This window comes from Oncorhynchus gorbuscha, linkage group LG02 (assembly GCF_021184085.1).
Source record: "Oncorhynchus gorbuscha isolate QuinsamMale2020 ecotype Even-year linkage group LG02, OgorEven_v1.0, whole genome shotgun sequence".
NCBI lineage: Eukaryota > Metazoa > Chordata > Actinopteri > Salmoniformes > Salmonidae > Oncorhynchus > Oncorhynchus gorbuscha.
The window spans coordinates 65,179,136-65,205,647 of NC_060174.1; the positions used below are offsets into that span (position 1 = coordinate 65,179,136).

The window sequence follows — 26,512 nt, forward strand, 5'->3', positions numbered from 1 at the left end:
TATTTTGTTTGGCCGTTTGGTTAACAAATACAAACGCGCATTCGGGTCCAGGTCGTAGAAACTTGTCGAACTAAGTACAGAATCAATATTTAGGATGTCTTTATCATAAACCTTCAATAATGTTCCAACCGGAGAATTCCATTGTCTGTAGACTCAATCCCCTCTCATTCTCTCCCCCTTCATAGTAGAAGCCTGAAACAAAGTTCTAAAGACTGTTGACATCTAGTGGAAGCCTTAGGAAGTGCAATATGACCCCAAAGAGTCAAACCTCAGATTTCCCACTTCCTGGTTGGATATTTCTCAGGTTTTCACCTGCAATATGAGTTCTGTTATACTCACAGAAATAATTCAAACAGTTTTAGAAACTTCAAAGTGTTTTCTATCCAATACTACTAATAATATGCATATATTAGCATCTGGGACAGAGTAGCAGGTAGTTTACTCTTGGCACCTTATTCATACAAGCTACTCAATTACTGACCCCCTGTCATCAAGAAGTTAAGAAGGCAGAGTATCGCTTTATTATAGACAGACTTCTCCCCATCTTAGCTACTACTGCATCAATATGTTTTGAATATGACAGTTTACAATCTAGGGTTACTCCAAGCAGTTTAGTTGTCTCAACTTGCTCAATTTCCACATTATTTATTGCAAGATTTAGTTGAATACAATGCTTTTAGTTTTAGAAATATTCAGGGCTAATTTCTTGCCACCCACTCTGAAACTAACTGCACCTCTTGGTTGAGTGTTGCAGTCACTTAGTAGCTGTCACTAGTAGCTGTCACTTATTGCTAACGTGTATAGTGTTGAGTCATCCGCATACATAGACACTCTGGCTTGTCATTAGTAAAAATGTAACAAAGCAAAGGGCCAAAACAGCTACCCTGGGGAATTCCTGATTCAAACTGGATTATATTTGAGAGGCTCCCATTAAAGAACACCCTCTGTGTTCTGTTCGACAAGTAACTCTATATCGACATTATAGCAGGGGGTGTAAAGCCATAACATCAATTTCTCTCAGCCAATCGTCAGTCATTGGTGTAAGTGCTGTGCTTTTTGAGTGTCCTTCCTTATAAGCATGCTAAAATTCTGTTGTCAATTTGTTTACTGTGAAATAGCATTGCATTAAACACAATTTTTTCCATTATGTTTACTAAGGGTTGGTAACAGGCTGATTGGTTGGCTATTTGAGCCAATAAAGGGTGCTTTACTATTCTTGGGTAGCGGAATGACTTTAGCTTCCCTCCAGGCCTGAGGGCACACGCTCTCTTGTAGGCTTCTATTGAAGATGTGTCAATATCGTCTGCTATTATCCTCAGTCATTTTCCATCCAGATTGTCAGACCCTGGTGGCTTGTCATTGTTGATAGACCTTCATTTTTTTGCCTCTTCCACACTGACTTTACGGATTTCAAAAGTACAATTCTTGTCATTCATAATTTGGTCCGATATACTTGTGTAGTGTCAGCGTTTGTTGCCGTCATGTCATCCCTAAATTTGCTTATCTTGCCAATGAAAATGTAATTAAAGTAGTTTGCAAAGATAACCAGGAGGCTGACACTTGGCCGCAAGTGTATCTTCCATCAAGACAATAACCCCAAGCGCACATCAAAATCCACAAAGAAATGGTTAGTTGACAACAACAAAAAAATAATGCATCTCTGTGTCCAGATTTTGAGCCCCATTGAAACCTGTGGTTTGAAGAGGACATTTTCCTCGCAATGGAAGGGTGCTAGAGTAATGAAGATGGGGGTCAAAATTGTCACCCCTATCCTTTTTAGATTAAAAAAATTGCTTATTAAACAAAATCGCTTTCTCTGAGCAATTGTATAAGTATAAAATAATTTGAATATAAATATAGCTCAGTAGTTGTATTTTTTTATGCAGTTGTTTTGGCTCGTGATAATTAGGGACCTGAATATGTCTGTATGGTGTCTGAAACTTTGCCAGACAAAGATACTAAGGGCCTTTACCCAACTCGAAAAAATATCTAGACATTTCTGAACACAACAAAAACAAATTACACAAATTACCCTGGTTTTGTTTCAGTCAGGTTGTCTGCTCAAAATTCTGTTTTAAAACATGGAAAAGTTGTTCCTGTGCAGATCTTCAACGATGTGCAGCACCAATCATGCGCATCTGTCTCAAACAATCTCTTCTAGGCTATTGTGTGCAACTCTTAATCACACGTCGTTTCTCCTTCTCCTTCACACTTGCAATCTTCAAGCACTGCACACATTTCTTCCTTTGCTCTACCTAACATTATGGAATCTTTACAACTAATGTCAAACTTGTTATAAGCACATCAGGGTTTAGCCTTCACTATCCTGTTTAAAAACCAACAAATCTTATAAAAATCAAGGTCTTTCCCACTCTAATCACTGGCACATCTAAAGTCAGAATGCGATGCGCGTGGAGGGCAAAGCACGTAAACAGTGGAATAAATCAGGGTCGTGTGTGCAAGCTGTCTAAGAGATAAGACTTGCCTTTCAAACCTATCCGCTGCATTTATTGAGGAAAATGATCAGTGAATTATTCAATTGATTCACTGCGGAGGAAGAGAATTATGTTCTAAGAACATTGAAAACGGTTATGTTCTCGACAAAGAGTTGTCAAACGGATATCTTTCATGAAGTTGGATTAAAATAATGGAAATGACTGTTGTTCCCTCTAGTTGAAATGGCCTACTTTTTTCATCGCACACATAGAACAAGATGTCTTCTGCATATGATAAAAATAAAATGTGATGACAATTGAAATGGAGATGATATCCCTTATTATTTATGTCGGCTAGCTAGCTATAATTTTGAAGGGGATGATAGAGCGATGGTAGTGACTCCTTCAGTGCAGACAGACAGTCGCTCAGCGTGTTGGGCTCCAGCTGTTTGATGAAGCATCAGCACCAGTGAGTCAGCCTCCGTGCCCTGCCTGGCCCGCTTGGCCCATGCCAGTCTCTGTCCACACGTGAAGGTCGTCACAGAGATGGGGGCTGCCAGGCAGGAGCTGGCAGAAAGCTACTGGACTCATCAATGTGTGACCTGTTCACACTGTGTGTACTCCACAACCTGTTAGTATGATGGAGGTGTGTTGTGTGGACGTGTTGTTAGGCAGAGTGCTTCTAAGGACCCGATTCAACGGTGTAATAGCCTTTTAACTGGTGGAATAGTTTTTATACCTGCTGTTGAAGAGTGTTGATTTATCTTTTTAGGAACACAGCACTGGGTGGGTGTACACGTGTGATTCAGCACATTGCTCAAGTCAGAAAATAAGATTGTGCCAATCTCTGTCGTCGCTGCAAAGTTTCTCTATCGATTGACAGCTGTCGGCTTGCTACCAACTGTCCGTGGCTGAACATTTTCAGAGTTTAACAACAACTATCACTGAGGTAAATTCAAAGTTGTTATGATTTGAAAGCTTGTTGGATCATTAGAAAAAGGCACATCTTGCTATCCCTTGTTAGCAGTCATCTATTATAGCCCATCTATTTTCTTTTGCTCTCTGGACATATTGTAAATACGCCTGCATAGGACTCTAGATATTGATTTTACCAAGAGAAGACTCTTCACTGTCAGTGCTACATCTTCTAACATGCTCATCAGGCGGTTGCTGCATAGGAGAAAAACATCATTCAAATGTGTATGAAACACCGACTGTTGACCATTTTAAGTGAATGCTAATTAAGCAGTGAGGGTCGTCAATGCACATAGTGATGCCATTGTTGGTCTCCACTGTGTTCATTATAGGGACCTCAGTCTGTGACTGAACACTGGGCTTAAAAACACAAGTAGAAAATGTAATAGCATTGCTACATATTGCTTTTAAGGCTGGTGAGCGTTATAGTTCTGTGGGAAATTAATTTAAGATGTATGTATTTGGCTGGTTTAAGCCAAAATTATTCTACCAAGTATTTTTATTAAACCAGAATATGAACTTACAAATGTATTGTAACATTCGCTGTACAAAGATAGACAAAAAAAACATATTTGGGTATACATTTTTATACGTTGTATAAAGATAGACAAATAATTACTTTTTGGTATACATTTCAAACCTATTTGTTTTTATTGGGGCGGCAGCGTAGCCTAGTGGTTAGTGCGTTGGACTAGTAACCGGAAAACCCCCGGCTTCTGTCGTTCTGCCCCTGAACAGGCAGTTAACTGTTCCCAGGCCAATGTGTTCTTAACTGGAGGAAAATTAAAAAATTAAAATTAAATATTGCACCATCCAGCTGGAAACAATGCTGTATTTTTCTCTTTGTCTTTTCATGAAGTGATTGAGTTAGGCTAATCCAGTCTGTGTACCAGTCTGGATAGGCCTTATACGGTTCCCATGGTCTCTCCACAAGGAATCGGGAATAGAGTGTGATGGTCCCCTACAAGGTGAAGTCACCATGTCTCAGAAACACAAACCCTCCCCAGCTGCATGTGCACCATCCAGCTGGCCACCGCTTGCAGTCGGGAAGCCTCTAGAGATGCAGCTCTCTAACAGGCTGGTCTCTCCTCTTTCTCTCTCTCCCCCTCCCAGGGATTTGACCAGCTGAGGCTAGAGGGATTACTGTGTGATGTCACGCTGGTGGCGGGGGACGGAGACGAAGCCTTCCCAGTGCATCGCGCCATGATGGCCTCCTCCAGCGACTACTTCAAAGCCATGTTCACAGGTAAGCTGTTATGCCTCCATCTCTCTCACCACCTCTCACTGACCCACAGCAGCATGCACGGGATGGGACGTCCACATACTGTGTTTAATGTTGATTAACAGACTGAGTAATCAGAGGATTAGCCTGCTTGTCACGCGCCCGTCAATCAATCTCTACTCTGGGGCTCTGCAGCTGATAGCATTGTGTTGTCTGGTTGTCTTCTCCCAAAGTGCTCCTTTTCTTGAAGCACAGCGTGAATCCTCCAGGATTCTTTCCCTGTCATCTCTACATTCTGATAAGCTACCATACCTTGAATTAGACATGCTCATTTTCCCAAGGGGTTAAGGTTTTGATTTACCTTGTGCTTTTAAAATTTTTTATAATAAGGTTTGTTTTTCATAAGACATCACAATTATTGCATTCATCACTTTGGTGAACATACTTTTTTTATTCCCAGAATGCATTTCTGTATTTCATATTGTTGTAGCTTAGTAACTGCCTCACTGATGACGCAAATAGAAACGACTTGGATAGATGTAGTGAGGGTAAATATCCTTCAACTACAGTTTCATATACAGTGGGGCAAAAAAAGTATTTAGTCAGCCACCAATTGTGCAAGTTCTCCCACTTAAAAAGATGAGAGAGGCCTGTAATTTTCATCATAGGTACACTTCAACTATGACATGCAAAATGAGAAAAAAAATCCAGAAAATCACATTGTGGGATTTTTAATGAATTTATTTGCAAATTATGTTGGAAAATAAGTATTTGGTCACCTACAAACAAGCAAGATTTCTGGCTCTCACAGACCTGTAACTTCTTCTTTAAGAGGCTCCTCTGTCCACTCGTTACCAGTATTAATGCCACCTGTTCGAACTTGTTATCAGTATAAAATACACCTGTCCACAACCTCACAGTCACACTCCAAACTCCACTATGGCCAAGACCAAAGAGCTGTCAAAGGACACTAGAAACAAAATTGTAGACCTGCACCAGGCTGGGAAGACTGAATCTGCAATAGGTAAGCAGCTTGGTTTGAAGAAATCAACTGTGGGAGCAATTATTAGGAAATGGAAGACATACAAGACCACTGATAATCTCCCTCGATCTGGGGCTCCACGCAAGATCTCACCCCGTGGGGTCAAAATGATCACATGAACGGTGAGCAAAAATCCCAGAACAACACGGGGGACCTAGTGAATGACCTGCAGAGTGCTGGGACCAAAGTAACAAAGCCTACCATCAGTAACACACTACGCCGCCAGGGACTCAAATCCTGCAGTGCCAGACGTGTACCCCTGCTTAAGCCAGTACATGTCCAGGCCCGTCTGAAGTTTGCTAGAGAGCTTTTGGATGATCCAGAAGAAGATTGGGAGAATGTCATATGGTCAGATGAAACCAAAATATAACCTTTTGGTAAAAACTCGTCGTGTTTGGAGGACAAAGAATGCTGAGCTGCATCCAAAGAACACCATACCTACTATGAAGCATGGAGGTGGAAACATCATGTTTTGGGGCTGTTTTTCTGCAAAGGGACCAGGATGACTGATCCGTGTAAAGGAAAGAATGAATGAGGCCATGTATTGTGAGATTTTGAGTGAAAACCTCCTTCCATCAGGGCATTGAAGATGAAACGTGGCTGGGTCTTTCAGCATGACAATGATCCCAAACACACCGCCTGGGAAATGAAGGAGTGGCTTCGTAAGAAGCATTTCAAGGTCCTGGAGTGGCCTAGCCAGTCTCCAGATCTCAACCCCATAGAAAATCTTTGGAGGGAGTTGAAAGTCTGTGTTGCCCAACAACAGCCCCAAAACATCACTGCTCTAGAGGAGATTGAGGAATGGGCCAAAATACCAGCAACACAGTGTGTGAAAACCTTGTGAAGACTTACAGAAAACATTTGACCTCAGTCATTGCCAACAAAGGGTATATAACAAAGTATTGAGAAACTTTTGTTATTGACCAAATACTTATTTTCCACCATAATTTGCAATTGAATTCATTAAAATCCTGCAATGCGATTTTCTGGAGAAAAAATATATATAATTTTGTCTGTCATAGATGAAGTGTACCTATGATGAAAATTACAGACCTCTCTCATCTTTTTCAGTAGGAGAACTTGCACAATTGTTGGCTGACTAAATACTTTTTTGCCCCACTGTATTTGAGCTGCAATTTCTGAGGCTGGTAACTCTAATGAACCTATCCTCTGCAGCAGAGGTAACTCTGGGTCTTCAATTCCTGTGGTGTTTGTCATGAGAGCCAGTTTCATCAGTCCTTGACGTTTTTTAAGAAACTTGAAAAGATATTGACATTTTCCAGATTGACTGTCATTTCTTTTTGCTTATTTGAGCTGTTCTTGCCATAATATGGACTTGGGTCATTTACCAAATAGGGCTATCTTCTGTATACAACCCCTACCTTGTCACAAAACAACTTATTATCTCAAACATATGAACTTTTCAGGAGGCGCACCTGTTAATTGAAATGCATTCCAGGTGACTACCTCAATGCTGGTTGAGAGAATGCCAAGCATGTGCAAAGCTGTCATCAAGGCAAAGGGTGGCTATTTGAAGAATCTCAATTTGTTTGACACTTTCTTTCATTGCTACATGATTCCATATGTGTTATTGTATCATTTTGATGACTTCACTATTATTCTACAATGTAGAAAATAGTAATGATAAAGAAAAACCCTTGAATGAGTAGGTGTTCTAAAACTTTTGACCGGTAGTGTAGTTTGTATGCATGTTATGAGATTTAGCTGAGATTATTCTTTACAGAGTCAAATATATTTGTCCAGGCCTCAATTGTTCCTTCACTAGCACCATTAATTCTCGCTGTCAATAATTCTGTTAGAGCTGGCGAATTGCGAGAGTGAGGTGAGAGCCAAGATTTTTTTTGCGACAGTGCTGCCTGCCAGCAGTAGTTATCTCTGATTGATTGAGATATTCTAGGAGCGATCATCGTTAAGTAGCATAAGATGCAAAGCATTGAATATTTACATTAATTAATTTTGTAACTCTGTCCCAGAAGCATTTAACCGTAGAGCACTATCACATCATATGAAGGACTGTGCCTACCTGATTTAAGGGACACAGTGAACAGTTGAGAGTTGGGGCCAATTTCATCGTAAAATGTTTCCTTAGTGTTATAAAGTTTGTGAACAAACTTAAAATGTACAAGTTGATGGTTCGTTTTAAGTTGATTTTTATTTTTTTATTTTCTGTGGATCATACTTTTTTATGGCTAGCCCAGATTGAGCTTTCCAAAAGTTGTTTATATAATTTAGAGATCAGTCCTTTCGGGAACCCAGATAATTTATTTATAAATTCTATCATTGGATGGTTCGGTAGTTGGGTTTCCCAAGGGACTCCATATCCAGCATAGCTGACTCAAATGGTAAATATAGAAAACAAGGAGTTGCTTGTAATGTGTCTTTCAAATCCTATAATGTTCTCAAACCATTACTGTCCATGATATCTGCAAAGGTACTGATTCTACCTTTGGACCATTGGGGTTATGCAAAAGGCCGCCCTCCAGATCGCAAGGCATTATTGTGAAATATTGGGCATGCCATTTTGATTCCTAGTTACATTGTTTTTCAATTTTGCCCCAAATAGAAATTAGGTGAGCAATAATAGAACTGCATTGTTTAAGGGATATATCAGTGAAGACCACCCTTTTCCAGGGCAGTAGGAGACACCATATTTAAGATGGGTAATAATGGACGGAAGTTATCCAAGAATGGACGTTTTTTAACAAAACTGCTTTGGTCCGTGTGGACCAATTTTGTGAAGTAAGTCTCGAAATAAACAACATTTTGGAAAACAGTTTAATATGTGTTTATCCAAGATCAGGAGTGAGAGTGATAACACTGGATGGTATCCTTACCTTTTTTAATTAAAAGGGAAATCTAGTGCTGTATTCACATCTCTCCCAAATTAACCTTTGTGAATGGCTGTTTTAATCCTTTCGTGCAATAGTGGACCTAATTGGCTCCAAAAATGTAAATGGACCAGGTGATTTGCCTTTATTCATGCTACAATGCCCTTTTGAGTTCATTTAGAGAGATTTGGGCTCCCAGCGAGGTTGATTTCTCTGTTGAGAAAAGTGGATTTCTTAATTATTTTAGAAAGGGCTTAGTCTGGCATGGTGTGGATTTACAATCAGAGGTGTACAGCTCTTTATTGATGCAGGAGAATGTTTGATTATTTTGGGTTCTGATTGTAATTCCTGTTTCATATTCAATAGCCGCTATGTCAGCTAATTGAACATTACTGGATATCTTGATGGCCAATAAACAACTGGGACAATTACTATGGAAGTAATGGTTGAGTCTAATTTGATGGATGGCAAACTCTGCTCTCTGTCTTATCAATAACTTAAGTTCTGTCTTGACTTTGGAAAGAGTAAGAGCTACCTGGTCTGAAGAGTGTTTGTTCAGAATGCAGTTAACGTTTCCAATTCAGATATCTTCTTTAATTGTGATTTATTCAACTCAGATGCACAATTTTTTTAAACCTTTATTTAACTAGGCAAGTCAGTTCAGAACAAATTCTTATTTACAATGATTGGCTACAACGGCCAAACCCTAACCTGGACCACACTGGGCCGATTGTGCGCCGTCCGATGGGACTCCCAATCATGGACAGTTGTGATACAGCCTGGAATAGAACCAGGGTCTGTAGGGACACCTCTAGCACTGAGATGCAGTGCCTTAGACCACTGCGTCACTCGGGAGCAAATGCAGTTGCATTATTTTCAATAAAAACTTTGGTGGCATCCCATAAAATCCGGGGGTCCTCAACATTTTTATTGACTTATGAATTCATTGATTTCAATTTCAAATGATCACAGAATGTAGGATATTGTAGTAATGAAATGTTAAAACACCATGTTGTTGCTCTTTTAGGAAATTCTGACATTTGAAGTGGTCAGCCATTTTCTTGATTAAATAAAATAGAGGTGTCGGAAATCGATTTGTGAAATGATATATGCCTGTTTAAGTAGAAGGTGTACTCTTTTAGGATTATGTGCTCGCCAGGCATCAATGAGATTATAATGGATTGTAGTTGGTCTTATTAGTTTTGTCCTACATGTCCAAAACTGTTACAATTAGGTGAAATCAAATGTTTTTTTTTTTTACCAAATTGCACTTCTCAAAAGGACCCGAATTGGTGGAATGACCCAGATTTGTTTAGAGGGAAGTGAGGTCACTGTTTAAGCCGGTAATAATATTCTGCTGCAGATGCTGAGCAAAGGCTTTTCACTGCGACCCACAGCCCTCTCTGGTTAAATTATACAACAGTTGCCAGGCTTTGGTGAATACATTTCCTTTACATGCAGCCATAATGGTAGGTATGTGAAAGCTCAGTGGAATGGTTCCTGTTGATTCTGTTATGGAATGCTATTACGTTTTTATCTGACTGGTGCCTTTATCGTAAGGACGTAAACAATTCACCGATACACATCGTTCCCCGATTCAAATGTTGAAGACACGACTGCATCGGTCCGCGGACCCCAAACTGATCCAAATGTAGCATGCAACAGTCAGAAAATGTATTCAAACGTTACGAATCGATCCATGATCCACATTTTATTTCTACTCATGTTGCTTTCTTTCTACCTTCAGAAAATACCTCTATTGTGACAACTGATGTGTCCTCTTCTTTAGTGTCAAAATAAGTATGTAACTATTTTGACAGTCACTGATTCACAAGTAATTTTGCATTCCCGAACAACCCTATATCAGTGGTGGTTAAGGGCGCTGTACTGCAGCGCCAGCTGTGCCATCAGAGACTCTGGGTTCGCGCCCAGGCTCTATCGTAACCAGCTGCGAGCGGCAGGTCTGTGGGGCGACGCACAATTGGCCTAGCATCGTCCGGGTTAGGGAGGGTTTGGCCAGTAGGGATATCCTTGTCTCATCGCTCACCAGCGACTCCTGTGGCAGGCCGGGCGCAGTGCGCGCTAACCAAGGTTGCCAGGTGCACGGTGTTTCCTCCGACACATTGGTGCGGCTGGCTTCCAGGTTGGATGTGCGCTGTGTTAAGAAGCAGTGCGGCTTGGTTGGGTTGTGTATCGGAGGACGCATGACTTTCAACCTGAGTCTCTCCCGAGCCCGTAGGGGAGTTGTAGCGATGAGACAAGATAGTACCTACTAAAACAATTGGATACCATGAAATTGGGGAGAAAAAGGGGTAAAATAAAGAAAAGCATTTTTTTAAATGCGCACTGTGCCCAGCTTGACGCGTTGTTCCTGATTTTGCACATCTGTGCGGCACCTTTAGCATGCTAAAATGCCTTGCATGATACTGGGCTTTTAGAGTTGATGTAATTTGTTAGGTTATTATTGTTATCTACGGTGCCTTCAAAAAGTATTAATACCCCTTGACTTATTCCACATTTTAATGCGTTACAGCCTGAATTCAGAAATAATTAAATTGACACAATACCCCATAATGACAGTGAAAACATGTTTTTAGAAAGGTCTGCATATGTGTTGAAAATTAAACGGACATAATCAATTTACATAAGTACTCACACCCTTGAGTTCAATACATGCTAGGATCACCTTTGGCAGTGATTGTACCTGTGAGTCTTTTTGAGTAAGTCTCTAAGAGCTTTCCACACCTATATTGTTTAACATGGATTGTTTTCAAAATTCTTCAAGCTGTCAAATTGGTTCTTAGTCATTGCTTGACAACAATTTTCAGGTCTTGCCACAGATTTTCAAGTAGATTAAAGTCAAAATGGTGACTTGGTCACTCAGAAACATTCAGTCTTCTTGGTATGCAACTCCAGTGTAGATTCGACCTTGTGTTTTAGGTTACTGTCCTGCTGAAAGATGAATTCTCCCAGTGTCTGGTGGAAAGCAGACTGAATCAGGTTTTCCTCTAGGATTTGTCCTGTGCTTAGCTCCATTCAGTTTTTTTTTATCCTGAAAAACACCCCAGTCCTTAACAATTACAAGCATACCCATAACATGATGCAGCCACCACTATGCTTGAAAATATGGAGACTGGTACTCAGTAATGTGATGTATTGGATTTGCCCCAAACATTACACTTTGTATTCAGGACAAAAAGTGAATTGCTTTGCCACAATTTTTGCAGTATAATATTAGTGCCTTGATGCAAACAGGATGCATTTTTATTCTGTACAGGCTTCCTTCTTTTCACATTGTTAATTAGGTTAGTATTGTGGAGTACCTACAATGTTGTTGATCCATCCTCAGTTTTTGCCTAGCACAGCCATTAAACTGTTTCAAAGTGAAAAGAAGGAAGCCTGTACAGAATAAAAATGCATCCTGTTAGCAACAAGGTAAATCCAATACAACACATGACTGAGTACCAGTCTCCATATTTTCAAGCGTAGTGGTGGCTGCATCATGTTATGGATATGCTTTTAATCGTTAAGGACATGATGAAATCCCTGAGCAGTTTTCTTCCTCTCCAGCAACTGAATTAGGAAGGACGCCTGTATCTTTGTAGTGACTGGGTGTATTGATACACCATCCAAAGTGTAATTAATAACTTCACCATGCTCAAAGGGATATACCATGTCTGTTTTTTATTTTATTTTTTTACCCATCTACCAATAGGTGCCCTTTGTGAGGGTTGTTTTTAAAATCCACTGATGCAGCTTAGAAAGATAATTGTGTGTGTGAGGTACAGAGATGAGGTAGTCATTCAAAAATCATGTTAACCTCTCTGGGATATGTGGGACGGTAGCGTACCACCTCGCCAACAGCCAGTGAAATTGCAGGGCGCCAAATTCAAAACAACAGAAATCACATAATTAAAAATCCTCAAACATACAAGTATTTTACACCATTTTAAAGAGAAACTTGTTGTAAATCCAGTCACAGTGTCCGATTTCAAAAAGGCTTTACGACGAAAACACACTAAACGATTGTTAGGTCAGCACCTAGTCACAGAAAAACCGCCATTTTCCAGCCAAAGAGAGGAGTCACAAAATCAGAAATAGAGATAAAATGAATCACTAACCTTTGATGATCTTCATCAGATGACACTCATAGGACTTCATGTTAAACAATACATGTATGTTTACAAAAATCTTTTACATAAGCTCATTGTGTTCAGTAGTTCCAAAACATCCGGTGATTTTGCAGAGAGCCACATCAGTTTACAGAAATACTCATAATAAACATTGCTAAAAGATAGAAGTGTTATGCATGGAATTTTAGATCCACTTCTCCTTAATGCAACCGCTGTGTCAGATTTCGAAAAAGCAAACCATGCATTAATCTGAGTTAGGCACTCAGACACAAAAACAAGCCATGCAGATACCCCCATGTCGTGGAGTCAACAGAAGTCAGAAATAGCATTATACATATTCCCTTACCTTTGATGATCTTCATCAGAATGCACTTCCATGAATCCCAGTTCCACAATAAATGTTTGTATTGTTCGATAAAGTCCATAATTTATGTCCAAATACCTCATTTTTGTTTGCGCGTTTAGTACCCAAATTCATGAGGCGTGGGCAGTTCCAGGCGAAAGTTCAGACGAAAAGTCATATTAAAGGCACTGTAAAAATTGTGCTTTACTTAAAAGTAAGCTACCGGAGACAACTGTCATTTGAATTGTAGGCACCCCAATCTGATAGCGGTAGTGGGGTGGTAGATGCTTAGCCTCCCTTACGGCTCAGATCAGGTGCCTACATAGTATACACCATAGACATACATCATTTAAACACACACACAGAGAAGTCAGCTCAGACACATCCAGCTCAGAGAGGCCCAGCTCATGAACTCTAATTTAGAATGGGAAAATGAATATGTTTATGCAACAAATCGAATCGCACATAATAATTTCTCAACTATAACGTATCGTTCTTGCATTGTATCGGAGCCCATGTATCTAGATATGTATCAAATAATCTTGAAAGGGATAGATGCACATCCCTACTTTATGTAATATGTTTAGTCTTTTCTCTCTCCTCATCACGCAGGTGGAATGAAGGAACAGGATTTAATGTGCATCAAACTTCATGGTGTCAACCGTATAGGCCTGAAGAAGATCATAGACTTCATCTACACGGCCAAGCTGTCTCTCAACATGGAGAACCTGCAGGACACACTGGAGGCAGCCAGCTTCCTCCAGATCCTACCTGTGCTCGACTTCTGCAAGGTCTTTCTCATATCTGGGGTAAGGAGCCTAACACAGCCTGCTCATACAGCCTGCTCAGCCCTCCCCACTCTATATTTGGACTTGATCTGGGATAAAAACACTGGGGCCATACTTGTCAACTTTTGCTTAGACCTGAGGTTTATTATACCTGGTCTAAAATTGCGTGTTCACATTTGCCCTATTTCGCTTGTGGGGACCTGCAGTGGAGCTTTTTTTCCATTTTAAACCATGGGTCTAAGCAAAGGTTGGTGTGTGATTACGAGTGGTTGCTTCTCACTGCTTTCCCTTTCTCCTTGGCTGCAGGTGTCCCTGGATAACTGTGTGGAGGTAGGGCGCATCGCTAACGCATACAACCTCACGGAGGTAGACAAATACGTCAACAACTTCATCCTCAAGAACTTCCCCTCGCTGCTGGGTACGGGGGACTTTGTCAAGCTGCCCTTTGAGCGGCTGGCCTTTGTTCTGTCCAGTAACAGTCTGAAGCACTGCAGCGAGCTGGACCTGTTCAAGGCTGCATGCCGCTGGCTCCGCTATGAGGACGGACGTATGGACCACGCCCCCAAGCTCATGAAGAACATCCGCTTCCCCCTCATGAACCCCCAGGAGCTCATCAACCACGTGCAAACGGTGGACTTTATGCGCACCGACAACACCTGCGTCAACCTCCTCTTGGAGGCCAGTAACTACCAGATGATGCCCTACATGCAGCCAGTCATGCAGTCAGAGAGAACGGCCATCCGCTCAGACAGCGGCCACCTGGTCACCCTGGGCGGCGTCCTGCGCCAGCAGCTGGTGGTCAGTAAGGAGCTGCGCCTGTTTGACGAGAAGGCCCACGAGTGGAAGGCGCTGGCGCCAATGGACGCACCGCGCTACCAGCATGGCATCGCCGTCATCGGAAACTTCCTCTACGTGGTGGGGGGCCAGAGCAACTACGACACCAAAGGCAAGACGGCGGTGGACACGGTGTTCCGGTACGATCCGCGCTATAATAAGTGGATGCAGGTAGCGTGCCTTAACGAGAAACGCACCTTCTTCCACCTCAGCGCTCTCAAAGGACACCTCTACGCCGTGGGCGGCCGCAACGCTGCGGGGGAGCTGGGTGAGTTGAAATGATTACGCACAGCTTATTACTCTGCTTTTAGTCCTGCTCTAATGCTCCAACATACTTTTAGCCATGTAGTGTATGTGGACACCTGCTCGTCGAACATCTCATTCCAAAATCATGGGTATTAATATGGAAGTGGTCCCCTCTTTGCTGCTGTAACAGCCTCCACTCTTCTGGGAAGGCTTTCCACTAGACATTGGAACATTGCTGCTGGGACTTGCTTCCATTTCAGCCAAAAGAGTGTTAGTGAGGTTGGGCATTGATGTTGGGCGATTAGGTCTGGCTCACAGTTGGGGTTCCAATTCATCCCAAAGGTGTTTGAGGGAGTTGAGGTCAAGACTTTGTGCAGGCCAGTCAAGTTCTTCCTCGCTGATCTCGACAAACCATTTCTGTATGGACCTTGCTTTGTGCACGCTGGGCATTGTCATGCTGAAACATGAAAGAGCCTTTCCCAAACTGTTGCCACAAAGATGGAAGCAGAGAATAATTTAGAATGTCATTGTATGCTGTAGCGTTAAGATTTCCCTTTCCTGGAATGAAGGAGCCTCGCCCAAACAATGAAAAACAGCCCCAGACAATTATTCCTCCTCCACTAAATTGTACAGTTGGCACTATGCATTCGGGGAGCTTGTGTTCTCCTGGCCAGTGGCGACATGGGCAGCTGCTCAGGGCGGCACGCCTGCACCAAAAAATTGTGATATTTGCGCAATCTGTTTTCTATCGCTCATTTGCACGTCACGTCATGATATCATGTCACCATGTGGGACTGTGGGTCAATTAACCTTGTCAGAGTGGGCGCCCTGATTCTAGTTTGTGACCTCAGGTCGCCCCACTGGAAGCCCGAGGTAGGTTGGGGAAATCTATCAAATACCTCACCTCTTAACTTTGTACAGTACTAATGCAATTAGTAAAATCAGTCACACTACGAAATGCTACCAAATAAACCACAGTTCATTCGTAATACTGTAATACTGTGAATATATCAAAAATATCAGCAAAAAAAGAAACGTCCTCTCACTGTCAACTGCGTTTATTTTCAGCAAACTTAACATTCGTATGAACATAACAAGATTCAACAACTGAGACATAAACTGAACAAGTACCACAGACATGTGACTAACAGAAGTGGAATTATGTGTCCCTGAACAAAGTGTGGGTCAAAATCAAAAGTAACAGTCAGTATCTGGTGTGGCCACCAGCTGCATTAAGTACTGCAGTGCATCTCCTCTTCGTGGACTGCACCAGATTCGCCAGTTCTTGTTGTGAGATGTTACCCCACTCTTCCACCAAGGCACCTGCAAGTTCCCAGACATTTATGTGGGGAATGGCCCAAGCCCTCACCCTCTGATCCAGCAGGTCCCAGATGTACTCAAGTGGATTGAGATCCAGGCTCTTTGCTGGCCATGGCAGAATACTGATATTCCTGATTGCAGGAAATCACGCACAGAATGAGCTGCATGGCTGGTGGCATTGTCATGCTGGAGGGTCATGTCAGGATGAGCCTGCAGGAAGGGTACCACATGAGGGAGGAGGATCTCTTCCCTGTAACGCACAGCGTTGAGATTTCCTGCAATGACAACAAGCTCTGTCCGATGATGCTGTGACACACCGCCCCAGACCATGACGGACCCTCCACCTCCAAATTGCTCGTGCTCCAGAGTACAGGCCTCAGTGTAACGCTCATTCCTTCAATAAATACGAATCCGACCATCATCCATGGTGAGACAAAACCGCGACTCGTCAATGAAGAGTACTTTTTTCCTGTCCTGTCTGGTCCAGCGACGATGGGTTTGTGCCCATAGGCAACGTTGTTGCCTGTGATGTCTGGTGAGGACCTGCCTTACAACAGGCCTACAAGCCCTCAGCCCAGCCTCTCGCAGCCTATTGCAGACAGTCTGAGCACTGATGGACGGATTGTGCGTTCCTGGTGTAACTCGGACCGTTGTTGTTGCCAGCCTGTACCTATCCTGCAGGTGTGATGTTTGGATGTACCGATCCTGTGCAGGTGTTGTTACCCGTGGTCTGCCACTGCAAGGACGATCAGCTGTCCATCCTGTCTCCCTGTAGCGCTGTCTTATGTGTCTCACAGTACGGACATTGCAATTTATTGCCCTGGCCACATCTGCCTCCTTGCAGCATGCCAAAGGCACGTTCACACAGATGAGCAGAGACCCTGGGCACCTTTCTTTTGGTGTTTTTCAGAGTCAGTAGAAAGGCCTCTTTAGTGTCCTAAATTTTCATAACTGTGACCTTATTTGCCTACCGTCTGTAAGCTGTTAGTGTCTTAATGACCGTTCCACAGGTGCATGTTCATTAATTGTTTATGGTTCATAGAACAAGCATGGGAAACAGTGTTTAAACCCTTTACAATGAAGATCTGTGGTTATTTGGATTGTTACGAATTATCTTTGAAAGACAGGGTCCTGAAAAAGGTATGTTAACTTTTTGCTGAGTTTATTTTGATATTTAAATAGTTTTTTGTGTTATGAATATTTATTTGTGTTCCAAATGTCTGAATAAAAATTTCAGTTAGTGCGGAATGGTGCTTTTGGGGGGGCCCAGGGATCCACACAAGCTAGAACCGCCACTGCTCCTGGCATCCACCGGAATCAGATTTGTCCGTCGGATTGCCAGATGGTGAAGCGTGATTCATCACTACAGAGAAGGCGTTTCCACTGCTACAGAGTCCAATGGCGGCGAGCTTTACACCACTCCAGCCAACACTTGGCATTCCGCATTGTGATCTTAGGCTTGTGTGTGGCTGCTCAGCCATATAAATCAATTTCATGAAGCTCCAAGTAATAGTTCTTGTGCTGACGTTGCTTCCAGAGGCAGTTTGGAACTCGATAGTGAGGTTGCAACCGAGGTCATACAATTTTTACACATTGCGCGCTTTAGCACTCGGCGGTCCCGTTCTGTGAGCTTGTGTGGCCTTACCTGAGCCATTGTTGCTCCTAGATGTTTCCACTTCACAATAACATCACTTACAGATGACCAGGGCAGCTCTAGCAGGGCAGAAATTTGACAAACTGACTTGTTGGAAAGGCGGCATCCTATGACGGTGCCACGTTGGAAGTCACTGAGCTCTTCAGTAAGCCCATTCTACTGCCAATTTTTGTCTATAGAGATTGCATGGCTGTGTGCTCGATTTTATACACCTGTCAGCAACGGTTGTGGCTGAAACAGCCAACTCCACATACTTCTGTATAGGTGTCTGGGTATGTTCTGAAAGGACATTTCATGGGAAATGGTCATAGGCAAGCACAAGGTGCACACTGTAACAATGTAGCATTGTATCAGCATAGATGCCAACCAATTCACAGCAAAATGGTGTAGCACAGGTGCACATGTGGCATGGCTGTGTGATTGTGATTATAGCCCTGGACCAGAATGTAGTATGAGATGAGGGAGGACTAGCTGCAGCCAGACCCTGTGAACAGCAGCAGCAGAAGCAACAACAGGAAGAGGAGAGGAGAAAGGGGAGGTAAATCAGAGCCAGGGAGACAGGCAAGTGGAATGTTTGTAAGTAGCATTCCAGAACACTGAGCTGATGTCAGTGCCCAGCCCAGCACCTAGTCAGCACCTAATTGCAGAGTGCAGACCACAGAGTGGTGCCACCCTCTAATTGTAGAGCCCATGGGACAGGCTGGCCAGGTCATGCTATCCTCTCTTCTCCTCTGGGGTCTGGTCTGTAATTACCACAGTGGGCGTGGCTTCTCATGGCCCACCTGCGTGTGTGTGTGTGTGTGCACTAGTTCACTCTGAACGGATAGAATGGATATTCACTCAACTCACCCATGGTGCATTTCCTCGAGGATTTACACCAGTGCTTTACCGAAAGTCTTCAGAGTTTAGTGTTTCCACCTCCATGGCCTGGATCCTGGGACTCACTGTGCTATAGCCTCAGTGGACCTGCTCTGACTTGGCGTCAAAGTAAGACCGCTGGGGCTTTTTGGTAGAACCTGACCGATTTATCGGTTAACCTACTTTTCGGGTTGCACTTACATAACAATGACTAACTGTGAACACGGGTTTACGTCTTCGATGGTTAACATCTCACAAAGCAACAGGTTTGATTATGCAGAGGTTGTTGATTCTGCTCTTCACAAGTCCTCAGTGTCTACCTATGAAACACCCATTTCCCAGGGGTGTATACTAGTGAAAAGCAGCACCAGTCTCCTGTGCTGGTCACTGCCTGTTATCCTCCGGAAGCCAGTCTGGCACTCAGACATTCTATCAATTGTTTCAGATTTTAGCAGCACAGATTTGATCCTTTTGTACATCCTGATGATGTAACCATGCGGAGGAAGGAGAGTTTTGAAACCTCGATTTGTGACAGGTTCTGTCATCTTATTTGAAAAGATTTAAAGAACAAAAAGGCTCCCCTCTCGGTCAGGGCTGTGACACACACAAACACAAACATATGTGTTGTTAAACCAAAGTTATGATGGATGACATGGTTATATTTGCAGGTTTACGGGCCAACCATCCTGTTAATACCTCTATGGCCACTCTCCATAACTGTCCATGTGGAAGCTTGTCATATTAATCCAATCTACTAGGACAGCCAGAGTACAAACATGGGAGGAACAATGACAGCACTGCTTTCTCTGTTTCAATAATGTAGGAAGCTCTTGTAAATATAGCTCTTGGTGCTTTTACACCTGCATTGTTTGCAACAGCAAGATATCAGCTGCTCTTATAAATAAATTTGATTTGCACTCATTTGCATTTATACCAAGCACTCTGGAGACGAGTGCAAATGTACTTGGTAGCGAGACAGACCTATTATTTCATGTATTAGGTTTGGATATTTTTCAGAATGCATTCTTGCACGTCATCAGTTATTGTTTAGTGGGGGATAGAGAAAGAACAGCAGACTAATTACTGTTGTTCTAAAGAATCACTAATGCCTGCTGCTGCTATTTTAGTCTCCCAGTAAAATTCCTTAAATATATTTGTTCTTCTTAGAATGAGTTGGACTGATAATAAGGCCTAGGTTGCCTACCCTTTGACAAGTTCTCCCATCAAATATCTGTGACGTGAGAACGATGAAACGTGATGTAGGTCTAATGTGAACGCTATGGCCCTACGCTGTTGATGCTTTGAATTGGAGTACATCCATTTGGTTCACTGGGACTTCTATGTCAGAGCTGTAGCCAGAGCTCTTTCTATTTGGGCCTGGATTAGACCCAAAGTAAGCCCATATTGAATCTCAGCCAGGAATTAGTCTCTTTGTGCCAACATGGTGCTGATTTTACTCTTGGGATATGTTTACTCTCACATTCGGCACACAAAGCACATCAGTGAAGAGAGTGGAGGGTCCAGGAAGATCCTCTTGACTATGATATAATCAGAGCAATAGGAGATCACCTATGGAGACCTGGGGCCCTCACGAACAATGGGCCATTTGCCACAGGCAGGAACACATACTCACTAACTGGGTCAACCTATCAATACTGCGAGGTCAGGGTTATTGCCTCTTGTGACCAGGAAATAGGAGGATTGAGTGTTTGACCTTATCGCCTGGACAGCCCAGTTTCTCCTTTAGGCTACATTATGATTTCTAACTGACATATGCAGACTCCTCTACCAGTCCGCCTGTATGCCAGCCAGCTTGAGAAATCAGCTTTTAACTCTGTCTGGAAACATGATTGGACAAATCTTTTTCTGACCTAACAAATCGAGTGCCCAGACAGTGCAGAGTGAGCATCCCAGTCTGGCCCTCAGGCTAGCCTACACCATCACTAAATAATTATAAGTGCCTTTTGCCCCCAGTGTCAAGTGTGAGGAAGTTTGCTGTGTTTTTGGTGACAAGCCAAATTTCTTTAGCCTCCTGAGGTTGAAGAGGCGCTGTTGCTCCGCCTTCACCACGCTGTCCATTTCAGTTTATCTGTGATGTGTATGCAGAGGAACTTAACTTTCCACCTTCTCCACCACTCTCCCGTCGATGTGGATGGGGGGTGCTCCCTTTGCTGTTTCCTGAAGTCCACTATCATCTCCTGTGTTTTGTTGAGTGTGAGGTTATTTTCCTGACACCACACTCCTAGGGCCCTCACCTCCTCCCTGTAGGCCGTCTCGTCATTGTTGGTAATCAAGCCTACCACTGCAGTGTCGTCTGCAAACTTGATGATTTAATTGGAAGCGGGCATGGCCAGGCAGTCATGGGTGAACAGGGAGTACAGGAGAGGGCTGAGAGCGCAACCTTGTGGGGCCCCAGTGTTGAGGATCAGTAAATAAATTAACAACAAACTTTCGGCACGCTTATAGAGAAGGGCATCAACTTCTTGATGCACCCATCCCTTAGCTCGTTGTTAATCCACCTGGCGTGTCAGATTTCAAAAAGGCTTTTCGGCGAAAGCATACCAAGCGTTTATGTAACGACATCTCTCAGCAGACGAAACATTACAAACAGCTAGCAGCCAAGTAGTGTCGTGTCTTTGGCTATGCCGGATTAAGTAATATGACATGCTATTCTATAAAATAATTTATACGTAATTAATATTACCTGATTGAGCTAATCATGTAAATGTAATTAACTAGAGAGTCGGGGCACCACAAAATAATATTTATAGAGCTGTTATCTTCCGAATAAACTCTTAAAGACCTAGTAATATTTTACATCACTAGCAGTCAATATTAATCGTCATCTTAAGTTGGTCTCATCTGAAAGTTGTAAATTCTTGGTTATCTTCACAAACCCTGGCTAACAAATTGAATCAGCAATACAAAATTGGGTTTAATTATTTATTTACTAAATACCTAACTAATCACACATAATTACACGTACACATAATTAATCATAACATGATTACAAATTACGTCATAAAGGAAAACGGCCCTAGCGGGCGGAACAGATATGACAGCTTGTTACACAAAAGAAAAGGGCTGGGTTTGAGTGAAAGAGCGGGAAGACTGAGTAACAAAGGAAGGAGCTGTGCTATCGTAAATAGAGTATCTTATGCATTCTAAATTACCGCCCATTTGGTAAAGGAAAATGCGATAAATATTTACTCTGAGCTGCGCTTCAGTAGGTTGTTGGTAGATGGAAGGCCGTGTTGCCAAACCGAGTCCTTTGTCCTTTGAAGAATGTCTCTGGTGGTCAATTGGATACGTTGTAGTAACATCGTTGTGTGATAGACGGGATACTCTGTCTGTTCCTTCCTAACCCTCGTTTGCAGCTGCTGTTGCTAACTCAACGGCTAGGAGGTATCACTTCTGTAGTGAATAAGAGTTCAAAATTCATACCATTCCCAACCAAAGCTCACACTGATGTTGGCTTCGTTCTGTAGTTATTATCTGAACCCTTCTGACATCAGACCGTCGTCCTCACATCCTCGGAACAGGAGGCTTTATATAGTCAAGGCTTTATATAGTGGAGCGAGTGTGTCTGAAAAGGGTGTGTCTGAAAAGTTTTATAACCCCTGTCACTTCACAGGGGCGGGCCACTGATTGAGCAGAGCCCTAACCTTATGAAAACCCAAATCTCACATTTTAGAAGCTAAAATCACATTTCATCCCATCACAAATAACTTCATATTCAATCACTTAAATTGAACAACAATTCCATGTGAATCCGATAACTCTGATGTGTAGGCTTTCCACTGTAGAGATTGTCATCTTACCATTGATGAGAATGTTTCAGATGACAACCGAACTGACATCATATTCATTAAGTACCACCGCATATGTTCAATTGGTCGGATTACCAGAATATAGTTCATTTCTCCCCCCCCCCCCCCACCTTCTGATGTTCCCAGAATCTCTGGGAATGTTAACCAAGGGGTTTTCAAATGTAACATCAGTAGGGTAGAGAAAGGAAAAAGGGGAGGAAGAGGTATTTATGACTGTCATAAACCTACCCCCAGGCTAACGTCATGACAGTAGATTGGTCACGAAAGTTAGAAAAGCAATAAAATGAATCGCTTACCTTTGATCTTCGGATGTTTGCACTCACGAGACTCCCAGTTACACAATAAATGTTCTTTTTGTTCCATAAAGATTATTTTTATATCCAAAATACCTTCATTTGGTTGGCGCGTTATGTTCAGAAATCCACAGGCTCGAGTGATCACGACGGAGCAGACGTAAATTCCAAATAGTATCCGTAAAGTTCGTAGAAACATGTCAAACATTTTATAATCAATCCTCAGGTTGTTTTTACAATATATAATCGATAATATTTCAACCGGGACTGTAGCTTCTTCAATAGGAGAGAGAGAGAAAATGTCTGCTCCAAGCTGTTGCCCATGCAAAACGCTGCTGTCACACAGCCATACAATGACGCGATGTTATCTTTCTCGCTCATTTTTCAAAATAAAAGTCTGAAACTATCTAAAAAATGTTCACAACATGTGGAAGCCATAGGAAAAGGAATCTGGTTGATATCCCTTTAAAATGGAGCGACGGCAGGCAATGGAACAGAGAGCTTTCAGGAAAAACAGCACATCCGGGTTGGATTTTCCTCAGGTTTCCGCCTGCAATATCAGTTCTGTTATACTCACAGATAATATTTTGACCGTTTTGGAAACTTTAAAGTGGTTCTATCCTAATCTGACAATTATATGCATATTCTAGATTCTGGGCCTGAGAAATAGGCAGTTTCATTTGGGTACGTTTTTCATCCAAACATCAAAATACTGCCCCCTACACTCAACAGTTTAAACATGCACAATACTTACACAAATGACTGATGATTGGCTGAGAGAAATTTATTTTAAAAAAGATTGTGGGAGCTGTTTTGTTGACATTATCGATGTATAGTATGCTGCTTGAAAACGTAGATGTTATGGCTTTACACCCCCTGCTATGTTGTAGATTACCTGTCTAACAGAACACAGAGTGTATTCTTTAATGGTAGCCTCTCAAACAGAATCAGGAATTCCCCTGGGTAGCTATCTAGACACTTTAGTTTTTTCAATCTTTACTAATGACCTGGCTCTGAGGAAAGACTGTGTGTCTATGTATGCGGATGACTCAACACTATACGCATCAGCTACTACACCGAGTGAAATTACCGCAACACTTAACAAAGAGCTGCAGTCAGTTTCAGAATGGGTGACAGGGAATTAGTTCTAAATATTTCAAACTATAACCATTTGGGACAAATCATTCACTAAACCCTAAACCTCAACTAAATCTTGAATAATGTGGAAATTGAGCAAGTTGAGGAGACTAAACTGTTTGGAGTAACACTGGATTGTAAACTGTTATGGTCAAAACATATTGATGCATCAGTAGCTAAGATGGGGAGAGGTCTGTCCATAATAAAGCGCTGCTCTGCCTTAACAACAATATCAACAAGGCACGTCCTGCAGGCTCTAGTTTTGTCGCACCTAGACTACTGCCCAGACGTGTGGTCAGGTGCCACAAAGATGGACTTGGGGAAATTACAACTGGCCCTTAAATGTTTACGTAGAGCTAACATTAATCATATGCATGCCAATCTCTCATGGTTCAAAGTAGAGGAGAAATTGACTTCAACACGATTTGTTTTTGTATGTACTGACGTTGAATGCCCGAGCTGTCTGTTTAAACTGCCAGCACACAGCTCGAACACCCATGTATACCCCACAAGACATGCCACCAGAGGTCTCTTCACAGTCCAGAATAGACTATGGGAGGTGCAAAGTACTACACAGAGCCATGGCTACATGGAACTCTATTATCCATAAAGTACCTCACACAAGCATTAAAATCAAATGTAAAAAATATATATATAGATACACTACATGTCTAAAAGTATGTGGACACTTGCTCGTCAAACATCTCATTCCAAAATCATGGGCATTAATATGGAGTTGGTCCCCCCCCTTTGCTGCCATAACAGCCTCCACTCTTCTGGGAAGGCTTTCCACTAGATGTTGGAACATTGCTGCGGGTAATTGCTTCCATTCAGCCACGAGCATTAGTGAAAATTGCATTCCAGGTGACTAACTCATAAAGCTGGTTGAGAGAATGCCAAGAGTGTGCAAAGCTGTCATCGAGGCAAAGGGTGGCTACTTTGAAGAATCTCAAATATAAAATATATTTTTATTTGTTTAAAAATGTTTGGTTACTACATGATTCCATATGTTATTTCATAGTTTTCTACAATGTAGAAAATAGTAAAAAATAAAGAGAAACCCTTGAATGAATAGGTGTGTCCAAATGTTTGAATATTGTGTGTTACTGCCTTAGTTTTTGTACGTTACTTCTAGTTCTTGCTGGATCCCTGGAAGAGCTAATGGGGATCCATAATACAAAAATATTGCTACTGTATAGGCCTTAATTGTGTAATGGGGAGTGAATATGCCCCAGAACCTCTCTAGTCTGTGTGTAGACTAGAGTTACTGCAGTGAACACTGAAGGGCTTGGGAGTGGAGTGGTGGTTGGTGGGGGGGATCTCTATTTACGTCTCTAGTTCAGCAGCTCCCACACTGAGACCCTCCAAGGCCTCATTTGCAGCTGTTTGTTTTCCTTAGTTCTCTCTTGACCTACTTTCTCCTCAATACTCCGTTTTTTTCTGCTATCTCTTTCTCCCCCATGCAGCCACGGTGGAGTGCTACAACCCGAGGACAAACGAGTGGACGTACGTCGCCAAAATGAACGAGCCACACTACGGCCACGCAGGGACGGTGTACGGCGGTTACATGTATATTTCGGGTACGTACGTGGCTCCAAATCAAGTTACTAATGCCAGTGGGTAGTTTAGTCCTATTAGATCCAGGGCTTGGAGGGAGGCTCTTTTCCCATTTGACTGTACTTATATTTTAGAGCCACTGACTGTACCAGATGGCAGTGCTCTCTTTGAGAGAGTGACTGGTGTCCTACAAGATAGATGTGTGGGTTTTCTGTGGGTGACTAAAGCCTCACATGTTTGACAGTCACGCTTCCTAATCGTTTCAGTCCCACATTAGCCATAAGATGGAGCAGAGAGTGGGCCATCCGTCCGTCGCCAAACAGCGGGCTGTGGTGTCAGTAAAGCATCCTTCATTACAAGGTCATACAGTGGAGTCCTGCAGACCCTGCTCCTTCTCACCCCTCCCTCCCTCCTATATCTCATCACTGGAGTCCAGTTCTCTGTGCTATTTCGGGGTGGGGGTACTGTAAAGATGGTTGGAAGTAGTGATTGTGTGGTAGACTTGGGTGCGACTAATCCCCTGTCTCTCTGTAGGAGTCAGCCCAGTGCTTGTTCACTTCATAGGATTGAAAACAAATCCTGCCTTATGGAGATGTGTGACTAATACAAAGTGATTCTGTACAGAGAGAAAGAGAGGGAGGGAGTGAGAGGAAAAGAGGGAGGGGTTGATGACTGTGCAGGAGGTGCAGCTCCAACACACAGGTGAGGTTATGTTAATCTCCCCCGGCCTCTGGGCACAGTGTTAATAAGCATAACAAAGACACCTCATAGCCTACTACTAACATCTTAACCCTCCTTCACCCAGTGGCACCTCACCTGCTCTGATCCAGCCTCAGACTCCAGTAGAAGAACAACATGGGCCTGGTGGCTATAGCTTTGGCATTTTAGCTTCCTGGCTGATGGCGCTTACCGCCTCAACCTTTATGTATTTCTGTCGATGTTTGGCATGTGGCTTATGGTCAGACTGGCACACCATGCTTCACCGTAGGGATGGTG

At 42.6% G+C, this 26,512-nt stretch overlaps 1 protein-coding gene across 3 annotated transcripts in view; it reads left to right on the plus strand.

Annotated features, from left to right (window-relative positions):
• The window catches only part of LOC124007312 (kelch-like protein 13), an 89,034-nt gene that overhangs the window by 56,679 nt on the left and 5,843 nt on the right, over nucleotides 1-26,512 (plus strand). For all 3 annotated transcript variants that reach the window (XM_046317802.1, XM_046317807.1, XM_046317794.1), the window contains 4 exons: nucleotides 4,524-4,656; nucleotides 13,612-13,808; nucleotides 14,094-14,889; nucleotides 25,426-25,539. In XM_046317802.1, coding sequence (XP_046173758.1) covers nucleotides 4,524-4,656; nucleotides 13,612-13,808; nucleotides 14,094-14,889; nucleotides 25,426-25,539 — 1,240 coding nt within the window. The remainder of the gene's footprint in view (nucleotides 1-4,523; nucleotides 4,657-13,611; nucleotides 13,809-14,093; nucleotides 14,890-25,425; nucleotides 25,540-26,512) is intronic.